This window comes from Tubulanus polymorphus, chromosome 3 (assembly GCF_964204645.1).
Source record: "Tubulanus polymorphus chromosome 3, tnTubPoly1.2, whole genome shotgun sequence".
NCBI lineage: Eukaryota > Metazoa > Nemertea > Palaeonemertea > Tubulaniformes > Tubulanidae > Tubulanus > Tubulanus polymorphus.
In genome coordinates this window covers 3,655,301-3,677,639 of record NC_134027.1, presented here as the reverse complement: position 1 = coordinate 3,677,639, position 22,339 = coordinate 3,655,301, and the positions used below count along the sequence as shown (strand labels likewise).

At 37.2% G+C, this 22,339-nt stretch overlaps 1 protein-coding gene across 1 annotated transcript; it reads left to right on the top strand.

The window, feature by feature from the left end:
- Nucleotides 1-7,808: 7,808 nt before the first annotated feature.
- LOC141901182 (growth hormone secretagogue receptor type 1-like) lies at nt 7,809-9,490 on the top strand. The gene has a single exon (XM_074788290.1). It carries the CDS (start codon nt 7,809-7,811, stop codon nt 9,135-9,137), a length of 1,329 nt encoding a protein of 442 aa, XP_074644391.1. The 3' UTR covers nt 9,138-9,490.
- Nucleotides 9,491-22,339: the final 12,849 nt, after the last annotated feature.

Sequence of the window (22,339 nt, the reverse complement as noted above, 5' to 3'; positions counted from 1 at the left end):
TTTCAAACTTTTCAAGTGTTTAATGCATACCAACCATCGATATGTGAAGTACCACAAAACTGCTCGAACGAGAATTAACGTTTATCATGAAAAAGGTCGGTTTCGTAAGGTTCTCGTTGAAGAACTCTGTGCTTGATTTTGTTCTCAAGACGGAGAAACTGATTTTCATCTTCGTATGCCATATTTCCTAATTGGAGAAACCCCATCCAGCTCATCAAAGTAAGTCAAGTATAAACGTAAGCCAAATGGTTCGTAATCTTTCGATTATGTTTGTCGTTTTATACACTCAATCTAACTCGATCCGAACTAATTGCAGCCAGTCGGTTATAAGCTGGATATCTCTTCAATCGCAACTTCCTCGGTTCCGTAGCCAGACACATCGTCGCTGTAAAAATATCGAAATTCACCAGACTGTCTCCAGAAAACCCGTCTCATTGCCACGAAATGATCACACTTCAGATGACAGAGTTGATGCGACTGTTTCCCATTTCTCATGAATAAAACACCTGCTGACGCTATTGTTCACGAATAACACGAACAAACCTCCTATCTATCTATATTCATTCATCGTTTATCTTACTTAAAATCCGAACTAACACTTTATATCTTTTTCTCTCGAGCTACGGATGGAAATCCATCGCGCGCTTCAGTTATCGCACGATAAGACATTGAATAATGGCAGGATTTGAAGCGTAATACTAACCTGTCGGATATGATTTCTCGTACCCCTGTCCGTGTAGCATTTGCATCATTTTTCAAAGTGCAATCACTTCATAAATCAGTCTTTTCGAGCCAACAGAAATCCAGTCACGACGCGAAGGTTCGTGACTGATAAAGCACAAAGTTCGAAACTATTATATCCCGGAACTTTTTCTCAGAATCTGCCTGAATTGGTAATTCATTCGGTAAATGTCATAAGCCTGGTAAATAATTGCGCCGTCTTATTGTAGATGTAGCTTCACTGCTATTAGCCACTCAAAAACCTGCAGAATCAACGTAATCCTAAAAATTAAATCTCAAAATCGTTGCAAACAACAGCGGAGTAGAAAACGCAGATAAGCTGCTAAACCAATTTCAACCCACTAGTGTTACGATGCCAGTCGCAATTATCAAACTTCAGTGTAAAACGGATTGACTAAATGCGGGAAATATGATCTGCTAGACATTATGAATGTTTTACATTGAAAGTATTTTGGCGTCTCGGAAAAACATGGTTATTTGTTATTTGTTTTGTCTTACGGGACAGATTTTATGAAGTATATCTTTACATATTTCATGAATCGTGTGACCAAAGTGCATAGCGTTCGTTACTGAATGGGACGACAGCGGACCCTAATGGTAATATAATCCTGATTTATTCTGAAGCCCTCTGACGTATATCGTTCGGACATTTTTATTACGGTTTTTCACGTTAAGCGAGATAGATTAAACAAGATTTCGTTAGGGAACATCTGTTTGGAGCACACGGTTGAACACGCATGAATTGTCAATACTGACATTTCTTCGGCAGCGTCAGATCTTGATTTTCGATATCTGTTTAGTATCACTAACTGACAACTATAAGTTGAATCGAAATTGTGATTGCTTTTATTGGAGAAACCACTGTAACGTGTCAAAAAAACGAAAACATTCATTTAGATAAGAAAGGCTTTTGGTCTCTCGATAAAGAACGCCGTCACACATTTGGGATACTTTGACGACCTCGACAAAAATTTCACATGTATAAACAAAAAAGTAAAACATAGTTCAAACAAATAGATGAATTCTAGAACGTCTCAAACATTTCCAAATACTGAGCCAATAAAATGTTGGTATAGATTGGATGAATCAGACAACACGTATAACAAAACAAAAAACATCGAAATGGCATCCGACCATCCTCAAATCGACTTTCTTTCAACTATCAGTCATTTTTCAAGCTAACTTAACTTGGCTTTTGTCAATTGAATTTTGACATAACAGAATTGATTGCCTTCCTCTTCTTAGATTTCCGAAGACTCTTCGTTATAAAATCGTTCTTACATCAATAAATTAATATTGCTCAGAGAATAAAGATATTAAAGTAAATCGATGCGAATGACTTTGGATTTTGACTGTAAAACATGCTGAATATTTTACCTCGGGTTATTTGCAACTCGAAACTATCGTTAATTCATGCGCATTCGCTCACGCTGAATGCTCAGGCGACTACTTCAGTTTGTCCGGATAAATTTGCCGTGTAACTATTCCTTTCCCGAGATATGATAAAACGTTCCCTTGCTCGCTTACGGTATCGAAAAAAATGTCTTATTGCATCTGAGAGCTGTGAATGTTGAAATTCAACAGTGAACAACATGGAGTCGTATATCGATTCTGACTTGCAAAAAGTTTTCTCGTAGATCGTTATTTTCGTATTCTTTGCCCGTTACTTTGTAACAGATAAAAGATGTCAGATACCGTAAAGACAGTTAGGAGATAAATGCGACAGGCGTGATAAGAATTCAGCTTCAAAAACATCGAGATGTAGTTTACGTGTCTATTTCTGAAATACGACGTGAGTGGTTTTGGAAATTCATATGATATTTCATGATATTCATGATATTTCGACCATTTCAGCAATAGCATTTCAAGATAGGGTTGATTTCACTGAATACAAAAAGATGAATGAAGTTGAATTCTATCATGTTCGTGTTTTTTTTTGAAAACCAATGGGGTATCGAAAATTACCTTGTCAAACTGCCAACGGATCTTAGAATAAGTCTTTGCCGATTTCGCTGCTCTAACCATAAACTACCAGTCGAAATAGGAAGATATAACCGTACCCCCAGGGAAGAGCGAATATGTAATCTATGTAATATGAGAGTCATTGGGGATGAGTACCACTTTGTTCTAGAATGCCCTTTCCTTCAGAATCTTCGCACCCGTTTCATTAAACCATATTTTAGAATAAGACCAAGTGCCTTCAAACTGATACAATTATTAAATTCTAAAGGCAAACAGCTCTGTAACCTGTCTCGCTTTATACAGCAAGGATCAAAGTTTCTATAACTCATATTAAATATGTACTGTTCAATGCCCGCCTTAAGCTATTGTTGATTGATAAGTATTCATGTATTTCTTTTCATTTAAACCGTGTTTGTATGAATTCTGTAAACTGCATGGATACGTGTACAATGTATGAACCTGTTTTTTGTGCTCTGTGCAAATGTAAATTTTGTGGAGCAATAAACTAATTGTAATTGTAATTGGTTAAAAAAATTGTATCGGCTAACACATTATAAATGAATTCACCGAGCTTCAAATATTGCTGAGAATGTCTGGTGGACTCATGAAATCAAACAAACAATCACTGAAGTTGGACACTGTGATAAAACTCCTGATAAAGTAATAACCATGAATCAAGTTGAATTTCCTGGTTTCTCGCATCAAGCTGATATGCCTTTCGAAGTTATATCTGCGATGAAGGACCGAATGCGACAATTACCAAGTAAAAAAACAGATAACTTATAACGATTGGCTGCAATAGCAGGAAATGTGATGCTTTTGGATCGAGTGTAAACGATTTTACTGTAATACGCAGGAAATTTGATGCTTACGGATCGGGTGTAAATATTAATGGCTCATTTATGTTTTTTTTTTCGGTAGACTTAAACACGATGACATTTCAGCGGTGAATGCCACCATTTTGAATCAATTTAAATTCTCCACATTGTCTCTAATTTCCAGTTCGAGTATCAAGTAGTTCTGTTTGACCTTGTCTCACTAAGAACCAACCTGTCGAAACGGAGGCGTTCAACTTTGAAATCAGCAGTTCTTTTCCGCGCAATGCAGATGTCATCGAGTTAAGATCATTCCGATGCACACGTGCCTCAATCTGTTAAAAATCTGACCGGAATGCAACAGAATGTTGAGAATGTCGGTTATTTCAAAAATTACCTGATGCACTGGCGGTTATAACAGACAGACTCACAGGTGTAATAAACATGCGTCAAAAATGAGGAAAACAGTAATTATTGCTGGCGGATGAAGGTAGAATTAGCCTAGTGAGCTCTGGCAACGGATTGAGCGATGCTTCATTAGCCGATCCATGAGACGCGGTAATTACTTCCATGCAGGTAGAACGGCATGCGTTTGACTGCTTGCATAATACGTTGTTTAATTGCCTTCATTTTCCGAAATGTTTCTAGCCAGTGGTCACTCTACGTTCAGCCATGATCTGAATGTAGAGATACCGAAATAAAGAAAACAACAGACAAAAAAAGTGTTTCACTTTGACAGCAACTACCAGCGCGTAAAATTCACGAGAGTTTCCCAATTTGTTAAAGTTTCCTTAATATCACTACTAGGCGTACGCATCACGCAGAATGTATTACCAGAATGAGCCCGAATCGAATCTACAGTGAAAACACATTTAGGAGCTCTTACGTGAGCTAACTTTAACGACCTAATTAAATGACGTGCACAGCAACTATTGATGTAACACATCTATTTACACTTTAGGGATGTCATGTCATGACATCCCTAAAGTGTAAATAGAGTATTGCATTTTCAGAGTCGTTGTGCCAGAGTTATGTGCACGTCGACAATGAAATGAACTCAAAGTTTTGTATCGGTATTAGATGTAATAATTGTTTTGACCCCCGGGTTAACAACCATTCGAACAAGGAACTAGCCCATTATAGCAGCGTTTAGAGAATCGCTTCGGTTCCGTGAAATCGCTATTATTGCAATAAGAACTAAACAGAATGGGAAACGGAAGTGGTTCTCTGAAATATTCCTCGGGGTCTTGTTCTATCAAACATGCGCGTCAACGGGAAAAGATTAATCTTACACATCATATGTATCTCTTGTTTAAACTCTCTACGGTTAGGGGGATTGCTACTGAAATAAGAATAAATTCATATTCTCATATTCATATCTCTAGGGTATACAGTTTTAGTGCACAAAATACCAACACAAAGTAGAATTGACATTTACGCAATATGTAGTCTCTGAGATTTGGAGTTTGCTGATGCTTATTTCGGCAAAATAATAATCACAACATTTTGGTCAATGGAATGTAAATTTGCTGGATGGTTACTGTATGATAACGGGTCATAGATTGGCAGAGTAACGTTCCCACGGCGATAGAAAAAAAAACGAGACTAACGTTACCGCGAATACAGTCAGCGTCACTCGGGAACGAAACGCAATATCCAACCGTATCGAAAAGCACCATTAGTTGTCACTAAGTATCAAGTAGTTTTCTCATTTTCTTGATAGTGCATGTGACGACCTACGCACCAAAAAAAAAACGAGAAAGAAATTGTATTCATCGACGTTTGAAGACAGACGTGAGAGCAGTCGTAGATAAATGTGTAGTCAATTTTCAAAACGTCTTCAGCTTTTACCGATATGTAAAAACATACATAGAGACGTAACAGTTTATCGTGTTCTCTCGCGTCCCTGCGGATGATCTTAAAAAACTTCCAGACGATTGAGGGAAGATCTACGTACTACAAAAGATTGAGCGTAATATTTTCTTGGTATGAATTATGATTACACTGATAAGTGCTAAGTGACATTCCGGACACATCGTTTTCAATGAAAAATCATGTCGTCCTATGTTGGCACCTAATGCGAAAGAAGTCGACTGTGGTGATAAACATTAATGAATCCCAGGATTTTCTGTCATACTCTTTATCTTCCCCCGATTTATACATATGGTGCTTGACGAGACGCCGATAACGATCCTACGACACGATGGTCATTAGAGAACGTCGCCCGAAGGGAAATTCATACTGACTATCCTCTATAAATCTGTTTTATGTATGTAATGGGGCGAGAAATAATGCTATAAGTCTCTGATGGAAAACTAGGGATTTTGAAAGTACACGAAAGCTTTTTGTCCTTGCTCATACGGATATCCTCCCTCGACATGAGGTGATGGTCAACGAGCGAAACTCAATAAACTAATTGATGTGGAAGGGTTGCTATTGCAGCACGAATAACGGAAATCAGATAAATAGATGACTGATTTACGCCTATAGGAACAATCCACGGCGTTGAACGATGGCCTCAATTAATCCTACGTATCGTATTTGCCTCAAAAGAAATTCACGATATTCGGCTGAAAGTAGATGGTTCAACACGATATTCATTTTTTCAAAACTTTAAACAAAATGTGATCGTTAGTAAATGTGTCAGCAGTTCCACTGTCGGCGAATAAATTACGTTGTTGAACTCCAATGTTTCGCGAAAATAATCCCCTTTCCCTGAGAGAGTAATTTCCGCCCGAAACAGATATTTTGATGTAATTTGATATGACAAGCTGTCATCTCTCGGGTTCATGGACATCCATATTTCAGCATATATTCCAAAGAGGATTCTATGAAATATTAAAGGGTTACGTATGAGGCTACGGCATTTATATTTGCTTTATGAGGAGTTCACGCGTAATGCCTCCAGGTTGACCAGAGCTATTTCTACTAGATATCGGCGCATTGTATGTTATGGTCCGTAAGGACATATTCTTCTCAGCTTTTGCTCGGAGAATATTTCTATCACTTTGGACACACCTCATGTTACATCGTGGAGCCAAATAATTCCTAGAACTATTACTGCACTGCTGTGGATTCTAGTTACTGCGCTCTCGTATGAATCGGTAGTTAATGTCGCGCATGTGAAGAATATCCAATGAACTATGTATAACCTTAGATAGATCATTAATAAAAGCAATTATTAATAGCAAATTTAAATGGAACATCTGCACGATACTCTCTTAAAATTGAGCTCATTGGCTTAAGTTTTTACTTTTATGGGGTGAGCTTGATTTTAACGTACGTAGCGCCGTTAGTTTTCATACACAAGTACGAACCGACTATGGCAGTCAAGGTGCAACCTCACTGAACCGTAAGGTGCTGCCGCTATGCTCATCATTTGCGGGATTTTCATACACTAATATGAACCGACTTGGGCAATCAAGGGACTGCCTCGCAACAACGAAGAGGTGCCGCCGCTAGGCATTTTCAAACACTAACATGGGCCAGCAACACCGCGCTCATCTGTACAGATTATTCGTGTTGAAATTAACTAAGTTTAGTATCTTACAGTTAAATAAAATTCATGAGTTTGCCAGTTGAGTTAAATGAGTTTGTCGATTGAAAAACAAATGAATACGCGAATACGGATATTCACAAATACAAATGACTCCACGTACGATCTATCGATAAACATTAATCTTCTCAGAGTAAACCACCTGCAGTCGGTCGATCAGAAATCTACACGACTGAACACAGATAGGAACATGCTATTTTGTCATTGAAGTTTTCTTTTTCTCTCTGTCATCACATCATTCAATTGAGTTCTTTCAAGTTCATGGGAATGTATTTCCTGAAGATATTATATACATAGCTAAGAGTGGGTGATCCACGCGCAAGCACAAGGGCTTACGTCGTGATTTGTCAGTGCCATTTTGAAAAGCAATTTTTTATATTTTATTTCGGATTTCCCCTTAATTTCGGTCAAGTGCATGGGAATTGCATTAATTGCACAGAAATTTCAAAATATTTTCAAATGTCCTTGACCAGCGACTGTGACACTCACTCTGCGTAATAGATACTTACCCTTTTTACCAATATATATATATATATATATATATATATATATATATATATATATATATATATATATATATATATATATATATATATATATATATATATATATATATATATATATATATATATATATATATATATATATTGGTAAAAAGGGTAAGTATCTATTACATATATATATATATATATGATGAACAGATGATTTAAAATCTTTTTTTATCTACTTTCAGGATGAATTTGACATTTTCGGGTGGGGCGCCGACGCTGAACTTACCGACCAATGAATATCAACTCGTTCAACTACTGCAAGGTCTTTCCGAATCAGATCAAAAAGAGTTATTGGCGAATCTTAATTCTTCGAGTCTTCGAGATCTAATTGATGAAATAACGCATAGAGACATGGTGGTCCAAGATTGGGAAACGAAGATGATGGATTATCCAGAATTCCGGCTCCATAAACAACTTTCTTTATTCGTGCCACCAATTCTAGTAGTTATTGGTACTATTGGGAATATACTCTCATGTATCATATTGCTAAGGCGTTCAATGGCCAAAATCTCAACGTACACATATTTGGCCGCTTTGGCCATCATAGACACTATCGTTTTGTACACGGGATTATTGCGAATTTGGATAGGTGAGCTCAGCGGGTGGAATATCACAGATCAAAGTACTGTAGCGTGTAAAATGATGCAGTTTCTCGGCTACAGTGCCAGTGATTCGTCCGTTTACATGATAGTGGCAGTTACTGTCGAACGTTACATCGCCGTCGTGCGCCCTTTAAGAGCCAGTGTCATGTGTAATACGCGGCGGGCTATCATAGTTATTTTGTGCATCCTAGGAATTATAATGACGATCAACGCCCATTTCTTATGGACGGTTGAAGTTGTTATGTATCCGTATGGAACGCGCCAGATCCCCAAGTGCGATGGCGCCGAGCCTTACCAGTCGTTCGTAGAAACGTGGGCTTGGATAGATGCGTTCATCTATTCTTTTTTACCGTTTATCGTTATCATGGTACTGAACACTCTGATCATTAGACAGGTAATATTTGCGCATAGGAACCGTGAACTTATGACCAACAGTTACGGAGGTGGTGACCACGCCAGTTTGTCACCGCAGTCACGGCCGCAGAACTACGATGCCGGGTACAAAATAACTATTATGCTTCTAACTATTTCGTTTGCCTTCTTATTGACAACTTTGCCGATGAATATTTGCATGATTATCGGCGCTATTTTGAATCAAGACTCGACTGACGATTCGAAGACGTTGGCTCGATTCTCACTCGCCAAAACGATCACAGAACACTTAATGTACGTGAATCACTCAATGAACTTCTTCTTGTACTGCGCAACCGGTCAAAAATTTAGACATCAGCTGATTCGTTTATTTTGGTGTTGCGGAAGGACAAGTCGGTATCGATGTCAGTTAGTTTCTGAGAACACGATGAGCGCAAACGGTGGCGGAACTCATAGATTTTACAAAACCAGCGATGAAACTGAGATGTTTGATATGAATAAGCAAACGAAGCAGAGCTTGCTTAAACAGACCATGTGACGGTCAATGAACCATAAGAATCTCAACTTAAGACGTTGAAAACGTAGGCTTCAATAGCGATTTTGGGTCGATCATTTCTTCGTGTCCAATAACAATATTTCACCTATCGCAGAGTTCTATGACAATAAAGAGAAACGAAGAAAAAAATATCATACTTACATAAATAGACTTACGTGTGACCGCTAGAATACATGTGGCGTTCGTTAAATTCCCGATCATTTATAGTGTATTGGACTTCAATGCTATTCTTGTGTTACAAAAGATGTCTTAATATATATTATTTCTTTATTTCAACTGTAACTTCTTCTAAGTAGCTTTGAAGATCTGCAGGTATAAGCATACATGCATGAATCGTAATGTAAAAATATTTAGAACAACGACAAAAAGTTGATTATGTCATGAAGCATTGTGCAAATAATTAAATGCAACTTGTTTTGTGTTAAGTTTTCTTTTCAAATCTGAAGTATCTTAAAATATAGTTGCGCAAATAACTGAGTTAGTGTGATATACACGTGATCACGGGAGTGCCTGTATAGTATATTCAAAAGGCTTTATCCGCTGTATAAACTTGTATATAATTGAATTGAATTGTTACTGATGATGGCATATACATAAAACATTTTTGAAGGTGCCGTCATTATTGTCTTCAACAAAAAAAAGAACTATTAAAATCTTTCTTATCAAAAAATGTTGTTGTTACGTTGAATATCCTTCGTTATCGTTTCAATTTCTATGGCTGAGGATTTGACTGGATCGGATTTTCTTCCAAAAATTAGTATTCCCGACGACGACGTAGATAGGACGTCTTAGTAACCTTCGCTATTAAGCCACCGGTGATGAGAAAGTACTTGGATAAATGTAAAGGATCGTAAAAGTGTTTTAATGCGGATTTAACGATTTCACGAATTGGTGAAGTCTCATCGAAGGCTTCTGTGCAGTAAGTCGTTATTTAAATGTTTCGCGCGCTCTTATTAACACCGCACGATAAGAAAACCTTGAATGCCATCCGCTTCTAGTCTCGAGCTGCAACGGATTTCTCAGCAGCGTGATTAAACGGGTGCTCAACGCGTTATCCGTAATTCATTAATCGCTATTTCGTATGGCAGGCACTTTAATGAAGTTGTTCTGTGTGGCCAGTTTACTTATATATCCTAGATTTCGCGTTCCGATAAAATGGACAGGGCATCTCATCTCGACTAGCACCAGTTCCGTTTATCCGCTAATGACACATGATAGATGTCTTATCAATCTTTATCAAAATTCCATAAGCCTTCAATGATATATTACAAGACCCCAATAACATTGGCCTGATTTATTGCAAGTATATTTCGGTGTAATTATATTATCTAAAAGCTTTAGTCGCGATGATGCATCGCATGTTTTCTCATCAAAACTTTCTGGTGATGGGTGATTAAATGGAAACATCATAACTAAATGTGCTCGAAACATTTCAGTTGCGAAACGTATTCAGTTGAAAGCCATTTGCATTTCTGTTCAATCCGTGCTTCGTTGAAATTAGACCTCAGATTTAGGTCTACTATCTCCTGCATACAAAGACGTTAAGCTACGAAGAAAATTAAACCACTTAAAATAATTGCTCTTTTTAACATGCAGCGATCTTTTTGTCGTATAAACATCTCGAATCGATAGTAATTGATGAAACAGTTCAATTCCAATAGGAGATAAATTGGCTTGGAAAAGCAAAAGCGTATCGAAATAAACTGCTATCACCGCAGCAGGCGTTACTGATGAAAAGTAAACAGACGAGTAAATGTGCCAATATCATTTATGTACTAACATCTTCGTCGACCACGTTCAGGGATTATTCCGCTCCGTAGGTGACGTCTTGCGGGCCCTGTCTAATTCTGTAATTTACTTGCGAACTTAAAATGCTGCAATCCAGCCTTCCTACAGTAAACTTTGGATCTCGGGCGCATTGATCGAGTATTGTCAATCTACATCACTCGCATCAGGACGAAGGAATACCCTTATAATACGAGTTCTAGAATCATTTTTTTCTTCAAATTAGGAAATTTCCAAGATCAATATATAAGCTCATCCAAAATTCCATTCATGATACACGTGAGTCGGTCGTGTTCATCAACATTTAAAAATGACTCTTATCTTTCTGGATTTTTTATGTCACCGTCGAAACTAAATCTAATAAGCAAAATAAGAGAAGTTCCATCATCACCACACACACACACGATAAAATAGAGATATGTCGAATGTGAAACATTGTAATGTAATCTATCTTGATCATGAAATAAGGATTGATCCAGTTATTTATTTAATTTGTAGATTTTGTCTAATATATTTTGATTTGTTTGGTGTCCCACAGACCCACCGCACCTGCCAGTAACGTTTTAAATCGAAGTACATAATTAGACATTGCAGAATATTATCTATCTTTACGTATCCGGTATATCTTTAGTTTCCTTGATCTAAAAGTCACAACGGATGCAAAAGTACTAGATCAGTGTTGGTGGTTGGCAAATCAGAATGATGGTGAGCTGATATATTGATTTGTATCTCTCTCGGGTCACCGCAGAACTGTTACTAAAATCCGTCATAACGTGACACTGTCAGTGTAAGGCGGTGATACAGAAAAAACCAAGTCTCATTTGTATTTTTATTCGTTGTGACACATCAGAAATCATCCACACCTCAGCGATGATTGAACACTAGCCTCAATTTTGCGTGAATGGCGACGTCTCATATTGCCGCAAATAATGCATCCATTTGCAGCAAAAGCGTTGAGACATCAGCCGCTTCACTTATGGTTTTGACACTGAGCATGGTTTATAATTTTCGGTCTAAATAGAACGCGTTATGCGATCGGGATGGAGATGATTGAAACGTCAACGTATTTCATGAATTTCGCTGAATAGATGATGATATTTCTTAAAAAATACTGTTTGAATGACTTCAATGCGATGTTTTTTTATCAATTCATCATCTCGAACACCGATAGATTCCCCAATCAAACGTTGACTTTCCATTTTTTTCACGAAAAAGAAAATATACCGTTCGATGATTCGCGAACAAATGCAATTAAGACGATATCCCACCTTTTCGTTCTTAGCGAATGTCGCTTTCACACCCAATTACACCTATTCTCTAGCAAATGGAAAATTATTGTACATTTGAGGCCGATGACACCTTAACTCATTCATAACATGTTCAGCGGTGTCAGTGTTCTTGCCAGTGAAATAATTTTTGTCAAGCTCAACGCGTGCTTCGAATGGAAACCACGTTGGTAATTTTGCTAACCTTGAAAATTTGCTCGCAATACGCAAATACGCGTTCACCAACTTTAAGATTTGAAACGAGATTTACTAGATGAATCAGAATGCATTATTCACCGGATCGAGTGTCGTAGGAGTGTTGATTCGAAACCGATATCTGAAGCAAACTGAACGTGACTGTTCAGATGCACCCGACGATCTATTAGTTCTAAAAAGCTACGGATGATAGACGTTTTCGCGGGGTATTTTCATCATTGTTACGGTTAATGCGTCGGAAAACAATGCTATCAACTTGCTTTTTGTTAAGACCAAGATTATCAACAATTCTGTTCAAATCCTGATCCATCGATAGTCCATCGATAATATCGTTTTGCGACTCATGAGGACGGAATTATCTTCAACCTGATAGGAGTTATTTCCAAAATCTCGATGTATTAAATTAGGCGGAAAAAAAAGTTAACCCCAATCAGTCGCTTGCCCGGTTCAAACTGATTTGAAGATTGTTTGAATGAACCGGAAACGAAATTTGTAATTTGCACTTTTGCGCATGGTTTTATGTATTATTTTGAAACTGTCTTTGTCGGAAAAGACGTTTTATCCTTTAAACAGAATAAACAAGTCAACAAGTTAATATGATCTAACTAGAACCATTTCCTCCGGACATTCATCGGCTGAGATAATGGATTTTTTATTGATTTTTTTCTATTCTGAATGACAGGATTCTTTGATCTCGGGTGCCGGTAAAACCAACTGTGCGCGGCGTTTGTGTTTTTAACAATTCCCCGTATCCGGAACATTTACGTGCGCTACGTCGATACAAAGAAACGAACTACGTTAGAGTTTAAACTGTAAGCAAATGAATGAGATAACTATAGGTGTGATGAAACTTTTTCGGTACAATGCCACGCTAAAATCTATCCTCAACAAGAGGTCAAATTAGTTATGCAGGTGATAATCCATCAATTTGGAAGTTATGGTGGTACAGAAGGCGCCATTTATTCAGATGATATCCAGAACGTTGTGAAAAGACTTCGCGTTACTGAATATCGGGTTTGGGAAGCGAATGCGAGATCATAATGACAAATGATCGCGCTATTTCTCGGCGGCGACGAACAACAACCTTTGTAGATATTTGTATGGGAAAGGAAGCCAAACCACTCTGTGCAGAAGAAATGTCTGAATACCGAATCAGAAGTGAACCCCGTAGGGAAAGTACAGTCGTTCATAAAGGTGTCTCTCAATGGCTGAAATTTACATTATTTGCACGGCGATTTTATTCATTTATGCTTGGTGTATACTATTCCCATAGAATTCATGGCGCGTGCTGAAAAAAACCTCGACAAATTATCGGGAAATAGGATTAATCATTATCTACGCCTTTTACTCATCATTAGGATAATTTGTCATTATAAAAGGTCGTTCCATATATTTTCATCACAATACCCATCATGACTTGGTTAATTTACGACTCAAGTCTACACGATCTCCGAGTAAAACTAAGCCGAAAATGAGAAATACTGATCGTGTGAATAATTGATCTCAAACCACACACAATGGCTCGGAGCACTGCCATTTTCACCGTCGTGTTATTCAACTATAAACAAAGTTTTTACGCAGACGCACTCGCAGATTGCACCCTCCCATTAAATCTTAATTTAGATCAGAAATAACGAATTTACCGTGATTTATAATTATTTCACATTCGCGTTGAGAGTGCAATGGAACTCGCTTCAATGACGTGTGAACAAAACATTATCAGGCGTTTCGTTAATGCTCTACGTCTAATTAAAGTAGAGCTTTTATTAATCTATTTGATTAGGAAACTTGATCGATCATAGGTAATGATAGATAAATTGTCGCTTCAAACTGCCAAAAAACATCGTAAGGATGATTTGCCAAGCGTGAGTTTGCTAACTTCAAAATACAGTTGCACTTCGGCTTAACAAAAATTAAGTAGACTCCTTATTATCATAATGTTATGTGAATGCGATGCATATGATCATTTCAGAAATAACGAGAATTGAAACGCGCTAAATTTTTATATAATATCCTTTCAGAAATTGACGTAATAAGTATCGTGCTAACAGATTTTGAAATGTATATGTTTCCACCTATAATGGCGTCGCTTACGGCGGAAAGGTAGTCTGTCTGGATATTTAATACGTACGATATATCATGGACGTATAAGCTAGGTTATATATCTATTTGGTTTATACGTCCATGGTTATGTTGAACATTCTGTGCCTTGTAAGCCTATCATTCTAGCGTATAAGATTAACATGTAAATAAAAAAATGTCCGGTATTGTGATAACTGTATATTGCGCATTGTCTGTATGATAACAAACGTTGGTTAACGATAGGTTTGGATTCAGAAATAATTATACATTTTAGAATATTTTACGTGTTTTATTCTAATTGTTTTACGCGCAGTCTGATAGCGATTAATCCATTTACCCTTTATTCGCAGTTAGACAAGACTGAGGTTTTCATCCCTCTTTGATGAAACCCGTCTGTCTTGTAATGGGTGTTTTTTTTTTTGCTATATGTGAACTAGCACCTGGTTCGTACGATATATGCTGTTCTTGATACAAATTCGTGATTGCCATAAAACATAGCTACCACTAATTGGTTACGTGCTTCATCTGCGAAATATCGTTTTATGCAACAACGGTAAAGGTGTGTAAATCAACGCGAGTGATTCAATAGATAGTTTTGCTCTTCAGACTGCAGAAGAAAAGAAAAAGAAGAAAAGGATTGTAGAGAGGGAGGAAATATTGAATTGAATGTTGTGAAATTGCGTCAACGCTTCCAACAGAGCATCGTACGTTCGTTCGAGGGTTTGATTAATTGATATTTCATAAATTCGTTGGTGGTAATATTTCAAAGCGAATTGCTCTTCTGGAATCTTTTATTCGCAATTAAAACGTAATCATTCATATCTGAGTCGAGCAGGTATATGATTTCTGAATTATTGAGAAGTTAATAATTCAAACTCATAATCATCATTTCTAATTTTGTAATCGTTTTGTAAATCATGATGCAGATCTCTTTTTGAGACATGTAGAAAATAGAATTGATAGAATAAAACAGACTATATCAGCTGGCGTACTGTTATGCTGTCGGTTGTTCCTGATTCAATGTGCGTATCTAATAAGCCTTTTTACAGTTTCCAGGCGCCATTTTTTTGGGTACCCGCCGGGTCCGCATTGTTGAATTTTTTGTCCCTATTTTTCTCCGGTTTAATTTTTTTATTTCGTTCATATCTCTGGATTTGATTAAGATAGAAACAAAGTAAAAATATCGATGAACTCGGCTGATAATAAACTTTTTTATGATATCACTCATTTATAAAGTTAATGCAACAATGTGCGCTGGTGAAGTTATAAACATTGATATCGTCTTCCCGATAATTCAACTTGAATTATTGCTCATCTCATTCAAAAGTTCGTAATTCTTACAAATATTAATCTACATTTTTGAAATTTTCAGGATCAATAGCCATCTATATGTGGTTTTATATACCTTTTACCGTTTTCAATTATCTTTATTAGTTTTTAAGTAATTGCGAGTCAAACTTCCAAAACACGTTTTCTAGAGTATCATGTGTGCATATTTATATCAAGAAATTTGCCAATTTAACCGGTCCTACATTGTTAAAATCAAAATTTTCAGTAACTATGGAAACAAGGGCACCTAGTTATTTGAAAAAAATGGTAAATAGAGATATATTTCTAGTAACACAGGGACAGACTACGGGTTCGGAGGGTCGGTAGTCCGGACCCCTGCTCCTTCCCATTAAGATTACCATCTTTGTCAAGACAGTGATCGCATAAAACTTACAAATCTAACACTCATCCTCTTGCAAATTAAATTGTTTTGGATGTATTTGTTTCAACACCGAGGGGCACCCTACTCACAGCCTTAAACCACGGAAAATGTCCTTATTTTTGGACCCCTCTCCCAATCATCTAAGATCAAAAAAGTCGAAATAAGTCTTAGTGTCAGGCATTTAAGTTTCATTGATCTCCCGTCTATATTATATCGTTTCACAGTATATTGCATCAATGAAATATGGCCGTTGGCAGGTGATTCTGGAGCCAGTTGCTCAAAAGTTAACCATCAGAAATACCATGGTGTAATGGCGAGCACTCGGTCTTCAGTTAAATACCGGTACCCGATTTACATTTTTGAATTTTCAGCAGCAGCTCCACACAAATGGAGGCAGCCACGGCCGTGTCAAACTTGACGCTTGCAAACCGTTGGATCGGCTTTGCTTTTTTGAGAATGTTCGATGTTCGATCTTTATTACTGATCGTGACAAGAGCTGGAAGGTGTTTCAAATTGAATTTGAATATATTTGGCTTAGTCGATTGTGTTGGAAAGATTGGAACTTTGGAATATATTAGTAAGGAACATAACTTTCGTTTACTTTCTGTCAAAATTGATCTCGTGTGTTTGATAGTTGTTTTGAGATTTGGCACGAATTCCAAGTCAGTTTTGATCACACAAGGTCTGTATTAGCCCACTTCACGTAAGTAGCCATGCAAATTTGCGACGGCAATGCGACGCAGCATTGAGACTGTGGTCCTCATACATGTGCCACATAATGTCTGACTTTCACATTTGCAATCGTATACCCGTACGTGCAGTTTTGGAATCGAATGAAACACGTTGGACAAAATGATCTGTTGTGAACCTAGGTAGCTGGTTAAAGCAACACCTGGGTTATTTTGTTTATTTTGACAAATCCTAGAGAATATATATCTTTAATAACCATTTTTCAAAAACCTAGGTGCCCTTATTTCCATGGTTACTTAATAAATTGATTTTCAACAAAGTAGGGACCGGTGAAATTGTGAAATTTCCTGATATAAAGATGCACCCAGGGGACCCGGGAAAACGTGTTTTGGAAGTTTGACTCGCAATTACTTAAAAACTAATAAAGATAATTGAAAACGGTAAAAGGTATATAAGACCACATATAGATGGCTATTGATCCTGAAAATTTCAAAAATGTAGATTAATATTTGTAAGAATTACGAACTTTTGAATGAGATGAGCAATAATTCAAGTTGAATTATCGGGAAGACGATATCAATGTTTATAACTTCACCAGCGCACATTGTTGCATTAACTTTATAAATGAGTGATATCATAAAAAAGTTTATTATCAGCCGAGTTCATCGATATTTCTACTTTGTTTCCATCTTAATCAAATCCAGAGATATGAACGAAATAAAAAAATTAAACCGGAGAAAAATAGGGACAAAAAATTCAACAATGCGGACCCGGCGGGTACCCAAAAAAATGGCGCCTGGAAACTGTAAAAAGGCTTATTGTATACGGGACACGGTTGTTAGGTTGTTCTACCAGAAACAACTACTTCTGTTCGACGCTTAAACTTGTAATTGCATTTCCAATCCAGTTCATCCTCGATAGACCATACAATCATTTTCGCGAGAGGATGAATTGAAACGGTTGATGCAGCAATCTCCGTATCTTTATCCAAGTTGAAAGCTTCGTCTATTGTTTAAACTGTTTTTTCAAATCATTTTCAGAGTTTATATATGTTGCAGCTTGTATGAGAAAGCCATGCAAAATCTACAGTTTTACAAGTCAATATCAGAAACCAGTGGGAATCTAATTTGATTTGACATCCCCAATCTACGAAAATAGTATCATTGCTCGAAGGAAGGCCGCAGTCCTTTCTGTTAGTCATTGACACACGTTTTGGTTATCGGTAGATATCCTTAGAAATATAACGTTTTAGATTTTTATATGATATTTTTACGCTAACTCACGACACCCATTCGACCTAAACAGTACACGTCGACTCTATGCCAGATTTACCATTATCCCAGATCGTAACGCATTTTTCGCTTGAGACACTTTGTTTATTTTACCAGGTGCGACACGGTTTATCCATCAGTAATAACATATCTGATGATGCGTAACAAACGACAAATATGCCCCAGATACCGGACGAACCGTAGCCTAGTCCTACTTCTAAAATAATTGATTAAGTTATTGCTTGGAATTGCCTCATTTTATCGCTAATTTGTTGAAATGTTTCCTGTTATCGTTCAGCCATGGAAGAAATGAAGCTTGACATAACTGAATATCAGGTTATTAGGACTTGTCATTTATTCTACATCACATATAAGTAAAAGTCTTGCATCAATTGGTGTCATTTGCCGACTGAACGAAGCTCTGAAGCATAAGCAGCATAGAAGGCGAGAAACTGCCGAAACACTAGTGTCACAGCGACTGATATTACGCATAGATTCATAGATCAACATTAGTACTTGGTATGAATATAGATTTCTTAAATGGATATAACTGGCAAAATGAGATGTTTTGTGTTGTGGTGATCACATGGTGCATTAATAGAATCCATTAAATTCAGGAAAATCTTGTTTTCTTCTTAACGCGAGGATTTCCCTTTCATCTAGCTCTCAGATTGCTTTCGATTTTCTGCACAGCAATTAGCGTCTTGTGCTCGTGTTCAGCACCAATTTTGTCGCCTGATTCTAACGTCAGTACAAGCTGGTTAACCTCATTTCCCTCCGCACTCGTGAAATTTCAATTAGAAATCCTTTCATTTGTATATGACACGGATTTAAATTGGCATTCCCTTCAGGTTTTAATTAATTCTATGCAAACCAAACATGTTTCCTACAAGAGACTTATCTACATGTATATTTTTCTTCAGTTCAAGCTGCGGCCTCCCCGCTCCCTACGCGCATTGTGAAGCATTGATAGCATGAAAGGGGTAGACCTCCACCTGTTATTTTTTCATTTCAGTTGAGATACGGAGTGACTGAAGTGAACCTGGGAAATCATCTTTCCACCAGTAGTTAATGAACGAATTTCAATGTAACGCCGTTAATGATCTTTGCTCTTAATCCGCGCCATTATTTAGGCTTCAGAACATATTATCATTCACCTGTTGTTCATGCACCATACGAACAGAAACGCACTTGCTAATTCGATGTCAAATATGCCGACCACGTCAAAAAGGTACGGCGTGTTAATCATTATGGATGCATACCTTTATGCCGTGGGTAAATTATCTATTACCATCACTGCGCACTGGGTCGAAGAACTACGAGAAAAAGTGACTTTGATCACAGAGAAGACTGCGACAATAAAACCCAATTACTTACTTATTTCTTGCGACGAAAAAGGATAGAACCAACTGAAGTAGTAATGAAAATGAAGCGTGACTCGAGTATGTAATCTTGTATTTAAAACAGTATTCCATTCACGCGATGATTTTAAAATACAACAACTGCGAGAAATGCAATTTTTGCCAAACGAAATACTGAGCAGATATTCAAAATATTCGATAAAGCGATTAGTGGAAGACAGTTTTGCGGTGTAAATAAGGCAATTACTGAAGTCTATCATCCCACCTGTCTGAAATTTCAGCCAACATGAAAGATGAAGAAACGACATTTAAGAGAATCAAGTAACCTTGATATGGAAATATGATAAACAGAGATATATAGTTTATATTTTGCTGGAAGAGTTCCATGGTTTCGGAAATGCGGATGGTTGAGATGTAGGTGGAATAAATCCCCGGTGAATATTAAAAAAAAAGATATATTTTAATGCAAATTCTATCTTTTTCCCAGTAAATCCACACCGCATAACACGACATAACAGTGAAACAACCAAATCAGTTTTGTATGAGCTTTCGTGTGATTCATTATCCCATTGAGCCAATTAAAAAGACCGACTTATAAATGATACTGCAAATGATACTGCCTGGGTTTGGCGCTTTATTAATGATGGATAACAACTACGACATTTTGCTCATGTAAGAAAGCTGTCAATTTGTCACCAGAACTGGGAACCCGTCATGTGAGACAAGCAAAGCAGAAATAACCAGTTGATTCTGATGATACGTATCTGAGGCAATTGGACGTTTTGATTCGTATATTTATCCCCGAGTTAAACAGCAGTCAAACACTACAACCAACTTAACATTCTGAAACAACTTCGAATGAACGAAAAAACGAAGCGAAGAGGAAAAAATGACAACTAGATTTGCCATCAACCATGGAACATATTATCAAGCGTGGAGAGAAGGTAATCGAATCGACGTGGATCAGATCGGTATATTGCACATCAGGACTCTGGGTCGAAAAATATACACATCAACTTCCTTCCATTGTAAGCGACTCGATCGACTCGTGATATTTCAGCGAAAAAAAAACCTGTAATGAAAACTGACGTCGATCGGATCAAAAGTGATCTACAAATATTGGCCAGAATGTAACACTGGACCTGAGCAATTCGATCGTATCAGCCAAAAGGTCACAAGGCTTCTGTATGAAGCTTGATTATTAGGTGTTGTTGCTTTTTGCCATCCAGCTTTGTAATAATCACCCAAAAATATAGCTTGCTCGGAATCCACGAATGTCGACGCGAGGAACATGTAATATAATAGGATTGGACGGGATCGAGACGGTGTGTTTTCCGGCTGATATTGTATCGATATAAACGTTCGTAATTGGTATGGAATCGTCGCCGTTGATATTTGATCTACAGTCACCCAGCGTCGAGTCCTAGATTACATCCGACTTCCAGACGTATAATCTGTCCACCTCTGGCACTCTGATATAGACCAATTTTAACTTCAACGCTGGGCTGACCTCGAAACCAGCTGCAGCTCAATCGATCCAATGGTTTGAATTAGGTCGACATCTTTCTATCCGATTTGATATTCTATTGCTTACTCGGTGATCATTAAGAATCTTTATTTAAATTCTTTGCATATTTATTGCATTTCATATTGAAATACACGACGGCCGTAAGAATTTCATATCCACCGTAACATTATCAGCTGAACGCCGCTCTGCGCCATACACACAAATCATAACATTTTCAAAATTATTTTCAGTAATAATCGGCGAACTTCGTACATTAATTTACATATCATACCGACAAGATTCGATAAAAAAGCCATTTATTCACTGAAGCCGTTTTAATATAGCAACATGCGTTTTATGCCGCCGACACCGTGTAGCAGTGTATATATAACACTAAACTAACTAAACTAACTAACTAAACCGCCAAACTAACGCGGTGGGTAATACCACAGATACTTTCGTGGATTAGATATTCTAGAGTCTAAGGCTACGGTACGATAATACAAGATGCCGATTTCTGTATAACGAATAGATATTCTATGAAACAAGAGAATATTAATTAACCTGGTAAACTTAAATTCGATAGAACTTAATGCCAAAAATCTACGTAATGAAACGACGTTGCTTCGTGTAGATGAAAACCCTGCATCTCTATACCTGGAACTTTCACTTTGTTCATTACTTTTACTTTATTCAAATGAAGTCTAATCGCATTGCAAACAAATCTTAGCTGCGGGCATTTTTCACACGACGACAGCCATACTATAGAATTCAAACATTTCCTTGATGAATCATGACACTAGACCGGAGTTGGTGAATCAAAAATATGATTAATCTGTTTTTTGATAAATCTGTTAGAATGCTGGAAAAAATATATTAGATTGTAATGGGAACGTTACAAGACTACTAATACAAATTTAACGGAGATATGCGAAAATACTGGAGTGGGAGTTGAGATCAAAAACGTGTAATCTACAACACAATGAAATACCAGAAATCCCTACCGGATATGTGAAATGACAAAATTGGCTGATACCCAAGTGTTGTAAGCCAACGAAAGGAAAGGAAATTCTAGCACAACACAAAATAGAAAAAACTAGTGCTTTTTTCGTCTGAAATTACTCGAAGATTGATTCATCGCAACATTGCTGAATTCAATTAATACACTCGGTATGAGTCGGTACTAAGCCTTATCGTCTGAAACGCTTCCCCTTTGTGTGATATTAAAAGCAATTGATCCAACGTTATATCATAATTATTCCTATAAAACTGTCAAATTCATTAGTCGAATTGTCA

Bases quoted from the DNA above. Each gene is read 5' to 3' on its own strand.
- LOC141901182 (XM_074788290.1), top strand. From the start codon at position 7,809: ATGAATTTGACATTTTCGGGTGGGGCGCCGACGCTGAACTTACCGACC.